At 39.6% G+C, this 16,485-nt stretch overlaps 1 protein-coding gene across 1 annotated transcript in view; it reads right to left on the reverse strand.

Annotated features, from left to right (window-relative positions):
• Positions 1–14,942, reverse strand: part of DISP2 (dispatched RND transporter family member 2) — a 29,292-nt gene extending 14,350 nt beyond the window's left edge. Inside the window, exons 1-4 of the mRNA XM_063288748.1 lie at positions 14,891–14,942; positions 13,782–14,079; positions 4,767–5,222; positions 1,868–1,897 (exon numbers count right to left, since the gene is read on the reverse strand). Coding sequence (XP_063144818.1) covers positions 1,868–1,897; positions 4,767–5,222; positions 13,782–14,079; positions 14,891–14,942 — 836 coding nt within the window. The remainder of the gene's footprint in view (positions 1–1,867; positions 1,898–4,766; positions 5,223–13,781; positions 14,080–14,890) is intronic.
• Positions 14,943–16,485: the final 1,543 nt, after the last annotated feature.

Genomic DNA, 16,485 nt, shown 5'->3' on the forward strand with positions numbered 1-16,485 from the left:
ATAGAAGGTGTCTACAAAGAACCAGTGATGATTAAGTGCTTTCTACTATGAACCTACCTGTATCCAGATCTACTGAATAAAAGTAAGCTGTCTCTGTTTTCTTCATCTAACTACAGTGTGAAGACTGAATTTATTTCTGAACATAATTAAGCTTAATGTGCAAGTTCTTTTTATTGGTTCACGCTTCTACTCTGCAAGATTGCTGTTAGCTGCTTGGAGTTCTTTTATTAACCTTTAAAAACTCCATCAATTCTGAAGTAAGATTGTCTGAGATTTGTTTTTCTTTTTTCCTGAAATATAAGTACTGTAGGTTGTTGGTGCAGTCCTTCAATCTGACATTACATTGTTAATAGTGGATGCCTTACTGTGATAAATAAACATTGTCATCATTTGGAAGCTGAAGCATGCAGAAGTCAAGACACGACTCATTTCATACAGTGAATCAAGATGTTCAGTCTAGTATGTCAGGGGTATCTGCAGGATCTGGTAACAAAAAGTTAACATAGTGGCTTTGATGGTGCAGTTGAAGCTTCACTTGTTTTTTACATGCGTTGTGACAGACATGAAAAACAGCTGGAGCTTCAGACACACCATCATGGCTGCCATCTTGATTTTTTTGACCAGATTCTGCAGACAGCCTTGTAGTATATTCAGCAGGATGCAATCCTTTTTCTATAAAAGAGAAAAGGAACTTTTGGGTCATAAATTCTCCAATTAGCCTCAGTTTTCATCATAGCATAACAATTTTCTCAGTTCCAGTATTGGGCAGTTTTGTTAGGGCTGCAGCTTCCAGACTTTCCAGTCCACCGGCCAGACACTGGGATTGTTAGCTACGTAGCTGGGAGTCTGAAGCATAAGAAGCTGTATTTGGACAAATTTAGTATAACTCAAGCCTGAATGTAAGAAGATGTACAAAACCGTGAAAGGAAACAGTAGATTACCACAGGGCTAAAAGAAAAACAAAACCAAGATCAGCTAGCAAAGGATAAAGTGGACTAAAAATGTCAGTGAGATACATACACTGAATCTTGAGCCTTTAAACAAAGAATCTGAAACATTAATAGAGCCAAATCCAAACTGAATAAATAAGGAAAAATAATGATGAAATGATGAAAAATGACCAGATGTATTGTGGAGGCATACTTCAAATTTGCATGCCCTCTTGTGGGTAGTTTCTATTTTTTTTTTAAAAAAAATGGGGCTGATTTTTTGCAGTCTCCTTGTCTGCTTTAGATAGAGTAAAGTGAAAAAACCATGTAGCTCAGCCAATACAAGGTGGCTGCATGACCCCTCTCCCACTTCCAAACCCTGAGGGAGCCATAAATTATTCCAGGTATGCTTATTATCAAGCTAGGGCAGTGTTTCTCAACCTCGACAACTTTAAGATGTATGGCCTTCAACTCCCAGAATTCACCAGCCAGCATGCTGGGAGTTGAAGTCCACACATCTTAAAGCTGCTGAGGTTGAGAAACGTTGAGCCATGGCATGGAAGAAAACAGTGCAAACAAACAAAACACCATGCATGCAACCCACGCACCCACCCGGAATTCAATGCCATATGCAGCATCAGGACTGATTGTAGGGTAACTATGTGAAATTGTTCTTAAACTGATGTCCTAAATAGACAGGAGTTATGCTCCATTGAATGGATTGCTTCTCTGTAAAAATGCAGGGGCTTGTTTTATAAGTCCTGTAACCTACATCCAAAGAGAAGCAGCTGGCCAAGCCCAAACCATGAACTGAGGATTACTATTTAGTTTAGTACATTAGGAAAGCAAAATACATCCACCGCAAAGTGGAATGGAGGCAGGATCCCAATAAATAGGTGATATAATAGAAGGGCAGGAAATAATTGATTTTAACCTACCTCTTTGGCATCCTGAACACTTTGTCATGTCTGTAGGGAGAAAGATATTCATTGGCTTATTAATTTCATGCCAAGCAGACTTCTTTATTGACGTGACCCTTTACTTTTCTGAACAGAAAAAGTACAAAATCAAAATTCCATGATGTAGCACCAGTCAATAAACCCTAATGGGCAGCATCTTTACTTTTATGTTTACCCTGATCAGGAATGAAATTTATTCATCTGATCAGCAGCTGAGTGCCTTAAATCAGCAGCATTTTTCAAACTGGTACTTTCTAGTGGGTTTAAGGTGGAGATTTTAGACCAACGTATCTGGTGAGTGCCAAGATGGCAAAGGCTAATCCAAGGGAAAAGTCCTTTTTATTCCCCTCTCTGTGTTAAATTCAATACAAACTCATACTAAATACAGACAATTTATATGTAATACTCATCATGATATTTATGGTGAATTACATTGTATCTCTCTCTCTCTCTCTCTCTCTCTCTCTGTGTGTGTGTGTGTGTGTTAGTTAAAGGGTTTATTTAGATTTTCAAACTCAACAAGACTTTCTTTGGAAATAAACTTTCACTTCCAAATCTCTGTTGTTCTTAGAGATACAATTTCTGTGGTCTTGAATTTTGCTGTAGATTTGGAGTTAGTCTTCAGGATCTTTCCAAGGATCTCTTTCTGTTCTATAACTTTGAGAGGTCAAGACTGCTGGGATCCCACCTCTCCCTAAGGTAATGCCTTGTAAGACTTCTCAAATGGACATTTGATACTTGCCACAGACTTGCAGTTGCCTCCAAAGCAGGCCATAGACAGCAACATCTGTCTTTCTGGTGGGGACCAGAAAGAAGGCAAAATATCAACTCCTGTTATTGCCCCTCAGAAGAGGGATACAGGGGATGGGTCATGACACTCATTCATAATATCTTGCCTCCCCATACCCAGCTCTTACTTCCTTATAGATCAAGAAAAGTACAAAGAACGTCCAGACTAAGAAGTCTTTGCTGCCAAGACCTCTACCAAGAGCCAGGCATGAACAAAAGTTCAAAGAATTTGCAAGCTATACTATTGCCATAATATTGACATAACTTTTTATGTTAGAGTGGAGGTGAAATATGATACACATTAAAATATAGGCACCATTTTAGATATAAGATTTGACTGAATCAGTTGATTGATTTCTGAATCAAGTGATCAAATGTTGCTTCTGAAATATAATCACAAGCATTTCGATTGAAAATGTAGGGCAGCTTTCCCAACCTGGTGCCTTGCAACTCCTATCATTCTTCACCAGTAGGGTATATGCTGGCTGGATATGGTGGGAGTTACAGTCCACCACTTCTCCAGGGCACCAGCTTGGGGAAGGTAGACCATGAGCAAACCAAAACCATATCTTTATGGACAATGTCCTTCAAAGTTGTGCACCCTGCTTGAAATAGGAGGGCTTATGGGGAGCAGGAGGATGAATGGGAGGAAGATTATGCAAACATAGCAGAACATGCTAGGGAACAGCCAAGAAGCTGGTGAAAAACTGGATTTACCATTTTCCTTAATGTTAAAGGGATAATGCTCAGTATTATTGATGGCATAGAAATATTTTAAAAGATAAAAAGATAAATATCAGCTTTCCAGCTTGAGATTTGTACCTATTTAAAAAACACCAGCATTCAAGATCTGAAATTGAGAATGTTGAAAATTGCATTCAAATTAGGAAGTTTTCCATTAGAATTTTGTCAAGAGAAATAACTTCTTTTCCCAATCTCCCTATCCAATTTATTCTAAAATAGAAACGGATTGCTTGCACAACCAGGAGAAAAGCCCATAGTAGCCACATATTACATACAGCATCCTAAAAATTAAAATGAATATTCCAGAATTAGTTTCTGCCTCTAAAACTTCATAAAAGTATGATCTTTAAGCTAAAATGTACAGAACTTTCTCTGGAGTGAAAACACACAAGGAATAAAACTGCAAAAACCACTTGGAGAAGACAGATGTATTGATTTATGATACATGGAGGATTAGAGGTAGACTTAGCTCCCAGGGGTGCACTAATGCTTAGAAATAACACAACAAGCAACCCTTAGGCTGGCCTGATGCCAGGAAAGGGATCATTAAACTTTAGCAACTAACGTTGCCTTTGGATAAAAATAAAATGTCTATTGTCATTATGTATGGTCCAATGAGAAATTAATGAAGGAGAAGGTTATTAAATGAGAATAAGGCCAACCTATAAACCGTCTTGAATCCTGAGGGTCTTTTCATACTCTTTGTAGAGTCAAATTCAAGCTTTACCATTGAATTTAGTTTGGCTAAGGAGACATACTCAATCCTAATTTCCAAAGGAAATTGGAACATCTTCACTATATTTACTCAGATTGTTTACCTGACTCAGTATTTCAGCTATTTGAACTGGTACCAGCATCCAAAGTCTCAAAAAATTCAACTGCTACTGCACTCTGCATGTAAAGTACATGCTCTAAAATTAAGCTACTTATGAAGAGCTTTTAAAATTAAGATAGATATGGAAAGGCCATTTTAGAAAAAAATACATCCATTCCTCCCAAAAAGTTCAAAGAAGAAATGAACTTGCATGAAATCTATCTGTAAAGATACACATGTAGACATACCTACTATGATTTCATTAAAAATAAAGTACAGCTCACCATAGTGGGAAGACTGTGAGCAGGTGGTATAAGTTCCTGCTGTCTGGTGCTACCCATGGATGGGCAGCCTTACCTTCCTTCCCCTTCTTAAACTCTTATCTTTTATGCAGACTTCTACTAGACAGACCTTAAAAGAGAGGATGCTTTCATATAGCAGACTATCCTGCGTAAGGCAGAACAGATGGCCTTCCACAAGGCCCATCACTCTATAGAGACATTCTGAGCTGCCAGAGTGTGTGGTTCTTACCTGACTGTTACAACATGGTGTTGCATTGGCCGTAAATGCTGCTGGTCATGTGGCCATTGCTTCCATCTACTCTCAGTAACCTCATGTCGGGGAGTTGATACTGAATCCCCACTCGAATGATGGGAGCACAGAGTAGCTCGGTCCCCATGTCCTGGCAGAGGGGGCAAGGCATAGCTGCTTCTGGTGGTTTCTTGGTGGTTGCAATGATAATATAGGTGAGGCTGGAAGGCGTCCTGAGATCCAGTTGGCACCTGGCCGTTGGACCGAGTGGAGATGGGTGCAAGCATATGACTGGAAGTGGGCTGATGGTACCTCACTGTGCTGGGAGAAGCATTGAGCAGACAGTGATGGACCGGGCATCTCCTTTCCCAGGAAATTCCACTGGGGCTTGACTCAGCCTTCCTGATCTCTGGTACATTAAGACAGGCTTGACAAAGCTCTGGGTTTGCTTTATCTCTGCAAGAAGAAGAATGTTAACTTTGCTTTTTGCCTTTCTGTTTCTATCTACTTTTCACACAAAATGTACTTACAAGAAATAAATGATATAATACACAATATATAACAATTAATATTATCCCTCACGTAAAAATAAAAGTTGTCATGACCTAATTAAACATTGGATGAATTGACTTGGATCTTCCACAATTAGCGTAGGACCATCAAGACGTGTTCCACCAGTATATTTTTTACACTTGTACTATGCAGGCAGCAGGGCTCCAAACCAAATCCTTTGCTCCTCAGATGGAATGACTGAAGAATGGGATTGCAGAGATGGTAGTGTACCTCCTTTGACTCTAGTCTTCCCATCAGGCCATCCTAGTCAATTGCTGCATGGAAAAACCTTACTTCCCCTGTCCTTTATACTAACTTTATCCCAAGACAATTTATATTTTGAGTAAAGAGTATGTATATACCTGAAAAAGTGAAAGGCCCCCTGTGCAAGCACCGAGTCATGTCTGACCCTTTTTATATAAATCACACTTGTGCACATTTGCACTTTGAAATGACACAGCTGCAGCCTCCATAGTCTGACTGGTGCAGGAAGTTCTGGAGATGTGTGTGTGGGAAACACTCTGGAGGAAGAGGAGGCAATGGCAAGGATTAAGGATTCAGCAGCAGTGGTGGAACAGGAGAATGCAATAATACTGTAGCATCCACAGTGGAAGAGAAGAGATGGGGTAATCAAGAGGCAAGCCCCGCCCCCTGCCCAAGCCAATTTTGTTGTGACTTCTCAAATCTGGAGGCACCTCTCATCTTGAGAGAAAATCAAAATAATTAGCAAATATTATCATTCACAAATATATACTGTCAATGCTTTAAAAACCTAGGTTTCTGAATCCAGAGAAAGATGAGTCAAATGAGTCCAGTTAGTAGATTTTTCAAGTAGCCACACCAAAATCATTTATTTCACCCGTTCTGTAATTGCTTTATACAGTACTGGAAGTGAACACACAATACCTTTAACCAGTATTCTTGATAGTTAGCCACTTTAAGCTCATAGAAGGAAAGCATACAATGATGATGATCATTAATTAAATGATCATTAATTAAAATGAACTGTTTTCTGAAGAAAGATAAACGATGAGGATTGAATGAAAAGTAATACCTCCAATATCGTAAATTGCCAGCAGGTGGCAGCACTGATGTGCTAGAAGCTCTGAAGTATTCTGTAGCTTCTGTACTTTCACTTCAATTCACAGAAAGTTGCTGCGAGGAAAGTTTGTGCTGCTATTGCTTGTGGAACAGAAACCTACAGTGTGTTCTCATCAGTGCGCTCTAAGCAATGTGCCATGATTGATTCAGGTTGATTATGGTGGTGACTGTGTTGATGTGAGTACTACGCCTTGCTTTACAGAAAATGCAGAGATGACAAATGGGAAGAGCTGATCTGTGTGATCAAGAATGAAGTGGATAACTTATAACAACAACCAATAGGTTTCACATGAGAAAGGTTGATGAACTGATTAAGGGCAATAGGTGGATTATTCAAAGGGAAACTGCTGTCAGTTGCATTTCACAGGAATGTGTGGGTCACATTGTTGATGTTTACTGGAAGGAATGTGCAAGACGGGTTCCTCACATGCTGATGGCAGAGCTGAAAGCTTCAGGAGTTGAAATCTGCTAGCAATCACTAACATGCTGCTAGAATGAAAGTGAGGGACTTGTTCACAGCATCTTGATAGCTGATGGAGCATGGGCTCATCATTATAACCCAGAAACAAAGCATCAGTCCATGAAGTATCATCAAAAAGCTTCAACTGCAGGAAAAAAAAAATTCAAAACCTAGGCTTTGGCAGGAAAACTAAGGGTTACAGGTTTTTGAGGAAACAGATGAAGTTATTCACATGGATTTCCCTGAACCTAGAACCACTATCAACTCAGGATGCTACATTGCAACACACAAAACTTTAAAATATTGATTAAGCAGAGTTTGCAAACATAAGAATGGAATTTTGCTGCAACATGATGAACATTGGCTCTCATATCTACAAGCCACCTAAGAGGTAATTGCACAATTAGATCTCACCATCTTACCCCATCCACCATTCAGTCCAGACTTGGTGCCATGCAACTTTACCTTTTTCCTAAATTGAAGGAAAACCTTCATGGCATCTATCTGACTCAAATGTAGAGGCAGAAAGGACTGTCAGGACTTGGTTAAAGAGACAAAGTGTGAAGTTATTTCATGATGGCTTTAAGCAGTTTTCCCTTGCTGGCAGAAGTGTATAGAAATAGTATTGTGTGGAGAAGTAAATACAGGTTACAACAGAGCTCATTTCAAGGATTACTTTCCTGTTTCATTTATTAAGCTATCTCTAGAAACTAAAATTATGGAGGTGGAGGCATTACTTTTTATTCAACTCTGGTAGATCAGTATCTTTATTCATGTTACACATAAATGCTAACATCCCATCTTTCACCTGCTGGTTGATATCACATGCCCTTCCTGTTCTTCTCATGAACTGCACTCAGTGGCTAAGATGCCATGTTGTGTATAATGTCATAAGATATATTGATGTAATGATGTGTATATTAAAAATATTCTTTAGATTCTTATAATGGTCTCAGATCCCATCCAACTTCATGCTTCCCTTTTTAGCCAAAGGTGTGTGAGTGATAAGGGCAGCCCAATTAGTGAATCAGGGGAAAATGCCAGAAAGGGTTGATGCTGTGGAGTCCTTGGTGCTCTCTGAGCCTAGTTGTTTTCTTGCAGATGTTTCATTGCCAGACTAGGCAACATCTTCAGTGTGAAGAGGGAGTAGACAAGCCATGGTATATAAACTGAGAGCAAGGCCCACTCCCTCTTCCCACTGAAGATGTTGCCTAGTCTGGCAATGAAACGTCTGCAAGAAAACAACTAGGCTCAGAGAGCACCAAGGACTTCCCAGTTCAACCCTGAGCTACAGATATTCTCTTCAATAGGGTTGACACTGTATATGGCTTATCTCTGAGGCTACATGTTGATAGCAAATGGTTGGCCAACAATACTCTCATACCTTAAGAAAAACATCAAACCCATTTTTTAAACTGCACGCTAAAAGTATTAACTTTTTCTCTCTAGCTCATAAAATAGTAATGCCGTTAGGACTATTTGTCAGAGGCAATCTATATATTCTTTCCTTTGGGTGTCATGTTAGGATGACTTTTTAACAACAGATCATATGCAAGTTCCATTTAACCAAAGGAAACAATTGCCTTCATTACCCTCTCAGATTGTCATTTTTAAATTAATCCATTAATTTGTGGGTAATGACCTATCACAAAGAGCAACGAAAAAAGATCTGAATGGACAGTGAGGTCTCCCATTATTATCGCCCTGCAATAATAATGTTGACACTGTAGCACGAGCTGAAACGTTCCCCCATTCATAGCATAGTAACCGCAGCAGCTTTCAAATGTTGGTCTCACAGCTTCATTTGTCTTGCCCAGCTGGTTGCAGCCAAGAAACAAGAGAATCAGCGAAGCAGACAACACAGAAGAAAAAGTGGGAGATAACAATTCAAATTTGGCAATGCAGCTGCTTGAGTGCTTTCCCTGATTTGTCTCCCCTATCATTTTCATAAGCAGAAAAACTGTCTGTCTATACCAGAAACCAGAAATAATCTGAGAAGCAGAACAAGGAAAGAGAAGATAGTGGTGGATGGGGGAAGATGCACAAACAATTGGAATTGCAGAGCTGCTATGGAAATCATCTGCAATTTGTTCTTTTACCCCAGTTCAAGTACAGGATATGCCAGCTGTAGTGCTGCTTGGCTGTAATACAATGACCATACCCATTCATACAATACCTAAAATATTGAAAGAGCTCAAAATCTAATAAAATATCAAATACAGCCCCCCAGGTTGGAATAACTTAACATGGGCATCCTGTTGAGCTTCTCTCCTCATTTCTATCAGTCCCCTAATTTCAGAAAAAAATAAGTGCAGGATTTCCTCTGAAGATTTTAGCTCATTCAGAAGATAACACATTAGAGCAAGAATGCCTGAAGCCAAATGGGAAGCAATGCTAATCTTTCAATATACTCCCCTAAATATTCCCATTGATTCAAGTCTGCAGGCTGTCATAGTATGAATTAATTGACATTTTTGAACAGTATTTCAAGACAGATCAAACATGCTATAGTAGTTGAAACTAGACATTGTTCACACATATGCCATGGTAGTTAGTTCACAATTTGCTAAGAATGGTTGCAGCTGTTGTTTCAACCTGTCATTAAAGGAATTTTAAGAAGTTTCTTTTTTCTGTACCAGAAGCAGTGCCATATCCATAAACATCCTCAAATTTGTGTGCATGACTCTTCAAAGAGAATGGAATACGTAAAGAGAAAGCGGTATTTTACAGGACTGTTAGCCCTCCCACAATGAGTATCTATCTATCTTGTCTGGACTAGATTTCCATTCTATTCCAGCCATTGTTTAGGGGTTCTACCATGACAACCATCTTTATTAAGAGGGGGAAATAAAGCTGAACATAAATAGCACACCATTCCAAATCTCCCCTAGTTTCATGTATAGATGTTTTAAAATCATGGAAGATACAAGGAAACTCTGTGGAACTTCTTAAGGCATGATTCCCAGGGCAAGGCAGCAGCCCTTTAGCTCTTTCTTAAATGGTAGAAATGGATCTTTTGTAATATGGTCTCTCCTCCTCTTTTTCATCTAATTGGCCAGAAAGTCACAGTGGGACTGACATCCAGATTATCAAAATAATCAACTGAGTCAGCCATTCACTACTAGAAGGACCGTTTCAATATTCAAACTAAGTTTGAAGCCGGTCTGGTAAATACCTTAATTATCCAGAAATTCCTAAGTTTGCACCCCAATCTCTTCTTCCAGACATGGCAATTTAGAAACTGATTGTGAATTATTCAATTCCTGGCAGTTCCATTTTTTAAAAAACAATGATGTATTCTGGCCTGCCAAACTTGTTATGATTAAAACAATGACTACAACTTTGTAATCACAACAGCCAGTCAATTTTTTAAAAAAAAAGCCTTTTATCATAATCCCCAAAACTGACAGCAACATTTTAATATGTCACCTCCCTGCCTCTCAACTGGCTTCTCTCTGCAATGAGATTCCTCATCATATATTGATGTTGATAATTATTTCCTCAGTGTTAAAAAAGGCGCTGCTGATATACAGCTTTGCATTATTGGCCAAGATGTAATGATTTCCCTCCCCTCTGGAGTAAGGGATTTATGGCAGAACTTTCTAAATGGGACTTTGTAATGGAATTTATAAAAACAGAGAAACAAATGATAGATTTCTGGAATGGAATGAGTGCAACACCTGAAATAGAGAGGGTTCAATATGAAGCAAGAATAATTTCGTCCAGTGAAACACTGATACGATGGGGCTACATTTTAAGCATAAAGTCCAAGGAGAAAACTGTTTTGCAACAGAAATTATGCTAACAATATGGCCCCCTACATCTATGCATCCTTTTGTGGAATTGCTTTGACTTTTAATATAGTACTACAGTCATAGTTCTCAGTTTTCTTTCTTGGATGATACTTAAAGCTATAAGTATATGCACATCAATTTTTCATTAGATTTGGATGACAGACTTGAAACTTCACATGGCAATTCAAACCAAATCAATCATAGTTGAGGAACATCTGGGGCATAGATTTATAGATTTACACAAGGCACAAATATCCGCCAAGACTTAAAGTGCTCCCAAGACCAATGATTTTATTTGGCCTGTCTTCTGCATACAAAATTATCCCAAGCTGCAACATTTGGAAGCAGCCAAAGGCATAATAAGATATAATATTATAGTATAATGCTCAGCTATCACATATTTTTTACCATATTAAAGACTGGTCCACCCCTCCCCCACAGTTTTATACATCTCCTGTGAACATGCTTCTTGAAAATTCCTCTTTGAGTGAAAAATAACTCATTTCACAAAAATCTGGTAGTGTTTAAGTGCTGGTATGTGGATAAATATTAGCAAGTAGGACAAATTTTGTCCAACTTTCCACAAGTCAAGTTGTGATTAAGCATGAAGAAAATTAAAGGAGCCCAGTGGAGAAAGAGCCAACAATAGCAATATTTGAGGCTTGTTCACTAATGATTGTGCTGTAAGAATGCATAGCAGGTTAGAATAGAGACACAACTACATTGTGGAAATGCTCAGGGACTGCTTCTTAAGCATTTCCAGTGCTTCAGGCCAGAATGCACATGTTACTAAATGGAAGGGGCAGGGCTAAAATAAATTGGTAGGATAAAACTTGTTGGACACCTCTTTTATTCCTTTTTTAGAAAAAAAGAGTAGAAAATTCTTCCATATTCTTAAATTTGCTACTGAAATTTTGTAAGGTGACCTTGGACAATTCCAAGGACTGACAAAAAGGTCTGTGGGGTTCCATGAGGCCCATGACCTGTGGATTGTTCATACTTGTCCTGGAGTGATTTCTAATAAGTATTAATCCAACAACAACTGTTTTTATTGAATATATTATATGAAGGAAGGATTTATTCAAACTTTTGTGTTCTACAAAAGTAATTCAAGTATGTGTGTGTGTGTGTGTGGCTGGGTGACCTTGGGCCAGTCACTCTCTCTCAGCCCAACTCACCTCACAGGGTTGTTGTTGTGGGGAAAAGAGGAGGAGGAAGGAGTATTAGGTATGTTTGCCACCTTGAATTATTTATAAAAATAATAAAGGCGGGATAGAAAATAATATCCTTCGAGTCAGTCTTGGTTCCTAGCAACTGCCTGGACTAATCCCTGCAGTTTTCTTGGCAAAATTTCAGAAGTGGTTTGCCATTTCCTCCTTCCTAGGGCTGAGAGAGAGTGAATGTTCCAAGGTCACCCAGCTGGCTTTGTGTCTATGGTGGGACTAGAACTTACAGTCTCCCAGTTTCTAACCTGATGCCTTAACCACTACACCAAACTAGCTTTCACCAAACTCTAAGCATTAGTTTATATACAGGCAAAAATAGAATGCAATGTCCAATTTGGGAATGGTATGAGCAAAGATAATAAAGCAGACTACCCATTTCTTTGGCCAATAAATGGTTCAGACAATGGTAAGGAAACCTCAACCCTTCTTAACTGTGTGGCTTCTGCTATCCAGAACATCAGTCCAAATCATTTGAAACCATCTAGAATGGAAAGTGGCTTTGAGGATCTTTTGAGGGCTCCATTATGCCTAGTTATAACATGATTAATCAGCTGAGAATACTGTATCAAGATTAACCCTACCCAAACCAGCTGGGAATTTTTGGAGTTGTCCCAACATACTTTGAATGTGTCAGATTGGGAGGACTGACATTCACATTGCCCCAGCTATTAGGACTTACCGTCATTGGTTATGAAAATAACGCTCTTTCATAGCTAGCAACAGAGTACTGTATGAAGGTAACCCAACAGGGAAAGTTTTCAAACCCTACATATTGTTTTCTTCTCTTAGAACTATTGTTAGGATACCTTCTTCTGACAATATCTCATTTTTCTCCTAAAGGGAGAAAATATTTTTAAGAATGCAATTTTTCCAGGTGGCAATGTTTATTGCTTGTTATATATCAGCACTTTCCCCTCTTCCACCAGCATTAAGGACACTGAACTAATTTGGTTAAATGGAGGAAGAGGAGAAAGAAAGAGGAGAAAAGAAAAATCTGTCCAGTCCTGCCTTGGCTCCACCTTTTAAACAGTTAACAAGCTTGAGTTTCTGTGCAAAAATATTTGTCTTGTTTCTTTGTTTGTGGTGCCACAGCACAGGGCTTCACCTCACTGTTTTGTTGTTTGCTGGATTGTAGGAAGAAGTGTTCTTTGACACAAGTGACAGTTATCTCAAGGATGTGTGTGTCATCACATTGAGGATAAGAAGGCAGGCATCACCCTGGTGATAGATGAGCAAAGGGGCTCATTTCATAGTGTAAGAAAACAAGCTTAGACATTAGCTGGCTGAAGAGGAGGCTTGTTTGCATATTGCTTCCCAAAGGGACAGAAGGTGCATTTTGGATAGCGTCTCTTGCAGCTGTCTATTCTTCTGCACCCAGAGAATGGAGCAAAAGAAAGAGATCTCACATCCAAGGATCATCTGTACTCAGTCGCAGGACCTTCTCAATGGCCCGTTCTGACCAGCTGTGCAAAGGCAGCACATTCTTCATTGCTTTTCCTCACCAACCCTGCATCTTGCAACAGCAACTTTTCAAGGAAGGGTGGTCTGGTGAGGTGGAGTGTGTGTGTGTGTGAGCCCTGGCAGGGAAGCTGTACCAGTTGGATGCTTAGATTGCTGGAAAAAACAGGTTCCCTTCCCCCCCTGCACCATCTTCCGTTGCCCAAGGGAGATGCCTCCATTGTCTGGGAAATGAGTGGCTCGCTTGGGGGATGCTATTGACAGCGATGCAGGGAAGGAGTGGATGGCAAGGGAGCTCAAGATAAGCCTTGGAAAGGAAAACCGAACCCCAGGGAGATGAAGGGCCAGGGGAATGGAGGGTGCAAACCCACCACCTCCTTGACCGCCTAGTAGGCGAAGCTCACGCCCAGTACTCGAGCCATACCTGGAGGAGCAGGACTCTTTCTCAGGGAGCTTTGCCTCTGCCCTCTGGCCGGCAGTCGCCTGGACCAGCGCCCGGGAGCCAGCCGCGCCTTCCATGGCCCTTCGCACCCTTTCTGCTCTTGCGGCGTCTCTGGGGGCTGCAGCTAGGGCGGGTGGAAGGCGCTGTCCGCAGCTCCGCGGTGCTGAAGCTCGTTCCAACGCCGCAGCAGCGACTCTCGCCACTGACACGGCGCGTGCGCTAATCTTGGGCGACCTGATCGAGGAGGAGACCGGGTCGAGTCGGCCACGTGGTCCAACAGCTGTAAAGAGAAAGAGGCTGGCCCTATTGATGGGTCCACAGTAGGATCCTCCTACCCAAAGCTCTATATGTGTTAAAGGACATCTCCCTTGGGCCTCAGACTACATGCCCATTGCCTGTATTGACTAGCATAACGGGGTTTGTAGTCCAATACATTTGGAAGGTGCCAGGCTGGTCAAGCTTCTTACAAAGCAATGTTCCATTTCATGTAACTGTGTAACAAGGAAAGCATAAAGGAAAATATGTTTTTCTACTATTTTCAATTATTGTGCATCCTGTAATGGTATCATTTTTATCTCAGTCTTTAAAACATTTTGATGGATTCGGTTTTTGAATATTTCTTGCAGGTAAGATTGCAGGATAAAACAAAATGCAAAATCTATCTGAAGTCTAGCCAGAAAACAGTAGTTTTCTATTACAAGATTAGAGATTAAACAATAAGGAAGTATGTCCTCACAATGCATGAGGACAATATAGATGCCCTGAGAACAATAGCAAAACTCATCTTGATTTTACCATCTCTGTCTCATGATAGCAGCTGCAGCTCTTGGGTCCTTGGCATTACTCCCTACTGACAAGAGCGCTGTCCTTGTTCCTCATACATTGAGAATCCACAACTGATGGGGGAAGATTTTTCAGACTATTGGAGCTGTGAAAACTTAGCAACTCACTTGCAGTTAAAGTAAGCCCTTCCTTTCTTAATGAAGTCTTAAGATAGCAAAGAACAGAAGCCCTTCTATTATGCCACACTGAACATTTTCTTATTCTAAGGTAATAAGATAATAAGATTCAGAGAGCACCCTTTTGCATACCTTCTATGCAAATCCCAGTGAGTTCAACAGGACCTAATTCTCCCTCCCCCATAAGTGTTCATAGGATTGTACTTGATATGATGGAGTGAAAAGGTTAGTTTTAAACCACAACTTAGAAGATGCAGATGAGAAATTTGTCCCAATCATTGAATTCAAGCAAAAGAAGCTTTCTAACTTGCTTAAGTGATAAACTTGCTGGTTTATATGGGGAATTGCTGGTTTATAATGACAGCAGTTGACAGATCCAAGCTTGCTTACTAGGGTTCCACAGAAAAATAAACCATCTGACAAAAAGATAATGCAATATTTACTTGAAGTTAAATGGCTCTTTCTATTGTGAAGCTTTCAAAAGAAGTTATGAAAATTAAGAAAGCAGGTGAAATATATAGGCAAATTGACTTGACAGGGTTCTATAAACATGTCACTATATTTTTCACTTAGCAGATTTTTGAAGGCTGCAATCAATCATGATGACTTTATTATGAAGAACAGATATGAATATCTAAACTAGGTCTTCATTTGGGAATTCTTGATTCAGGCAATTCACCTCTAAACAATTCAGTAGAGATCCAACAAATCCAAAAAACAATCAACTCATTCTGGAGTTTCAATAAGTGTCGTTCTCTGGGTCATCCTTAATTAAAGTGAAGACATGTTTGGCGTAAAGTCTATTACAATTAATGTCCCTCTTGAGATGTGTTGCAAATAAATAAATATGGCACTGGAAGTCCTATCCTCAAGAGATAATGTGGCACAGGCAATCTTTTCTATGCATGTTTACTAGGAAGTTGGCTTGAATGTGTTCACTAGGGTTTATTTTCAAATATTTAGGGCAGAAACATGTGCATTTGTGACCAGTGCTTCTCTATGACATGAAGCTCATGATAGAAGCTAAGGTGTTCCTGAGGATAATGTTCCAACTATGGCATGCTTTCTGCAGAAATACATGTCTCATGCAGACATTAACTTCCTTTTATTATCAATTTTATTTTATTTTATTTTATTAAAGCTTTGGATGGATGATAATGAACCTTCAATTTTGTATTTTCATCAATGTTTTTAATGAAGTTTTTATTGTTGCCATTTTGATTTTAAGAAGCAAACATTCTTAATATTTTGTGGTGGTATGCCATATAATTTTAGTGTAGAAAGTGGAAAGGAGGTCGTAAGTTCAAGAGCATTTCCAACTTATTCTAGCTGTGCAAGAGCTAGTAGAACTACAGTATGTCAGTAGCCATTCAGCACAATGAAAGATCTTGGTGCTTTCTCTGTCAGCCTTCCCAGTCTGATACCCTTCAGAACAAAATTAAATTTGGTGAATTATTTCTGGAGTATTATTTAGGATGGGTCACAGCTAATTTTAGGTTCAATATTATATAGTATTTAGATTCCTATTTACTAAGTGAGTTGTCTTTCGTATTTTCACACCAATAAGAACCTGAGAATAAGTAACCAGTCTTATCGTTTTAGAGGTATGGGATAATAACTCGCGCCCTTCTCAGACAGCACTCCCGTCATCTAGGAATTGAAGTCAGCTACATACGAAGGATGTCCTGCTGGAGGAAGCTGTTCTGTATATTGCACCCATTGTTTGA

Source organism: Candoia aspera, chromosome 1 (assembly GCF_035149785.1).
Source record: "Candoia aspera isolate rCanAsp1 chromosome 1, rCanAsp1.hap2, whole genome shotgun sequence".
NCBI lineage: Eukaryota > Metazoa > Chordata > Lepidosauria > Squamata > Boidae > Candoia > Candoia aspera.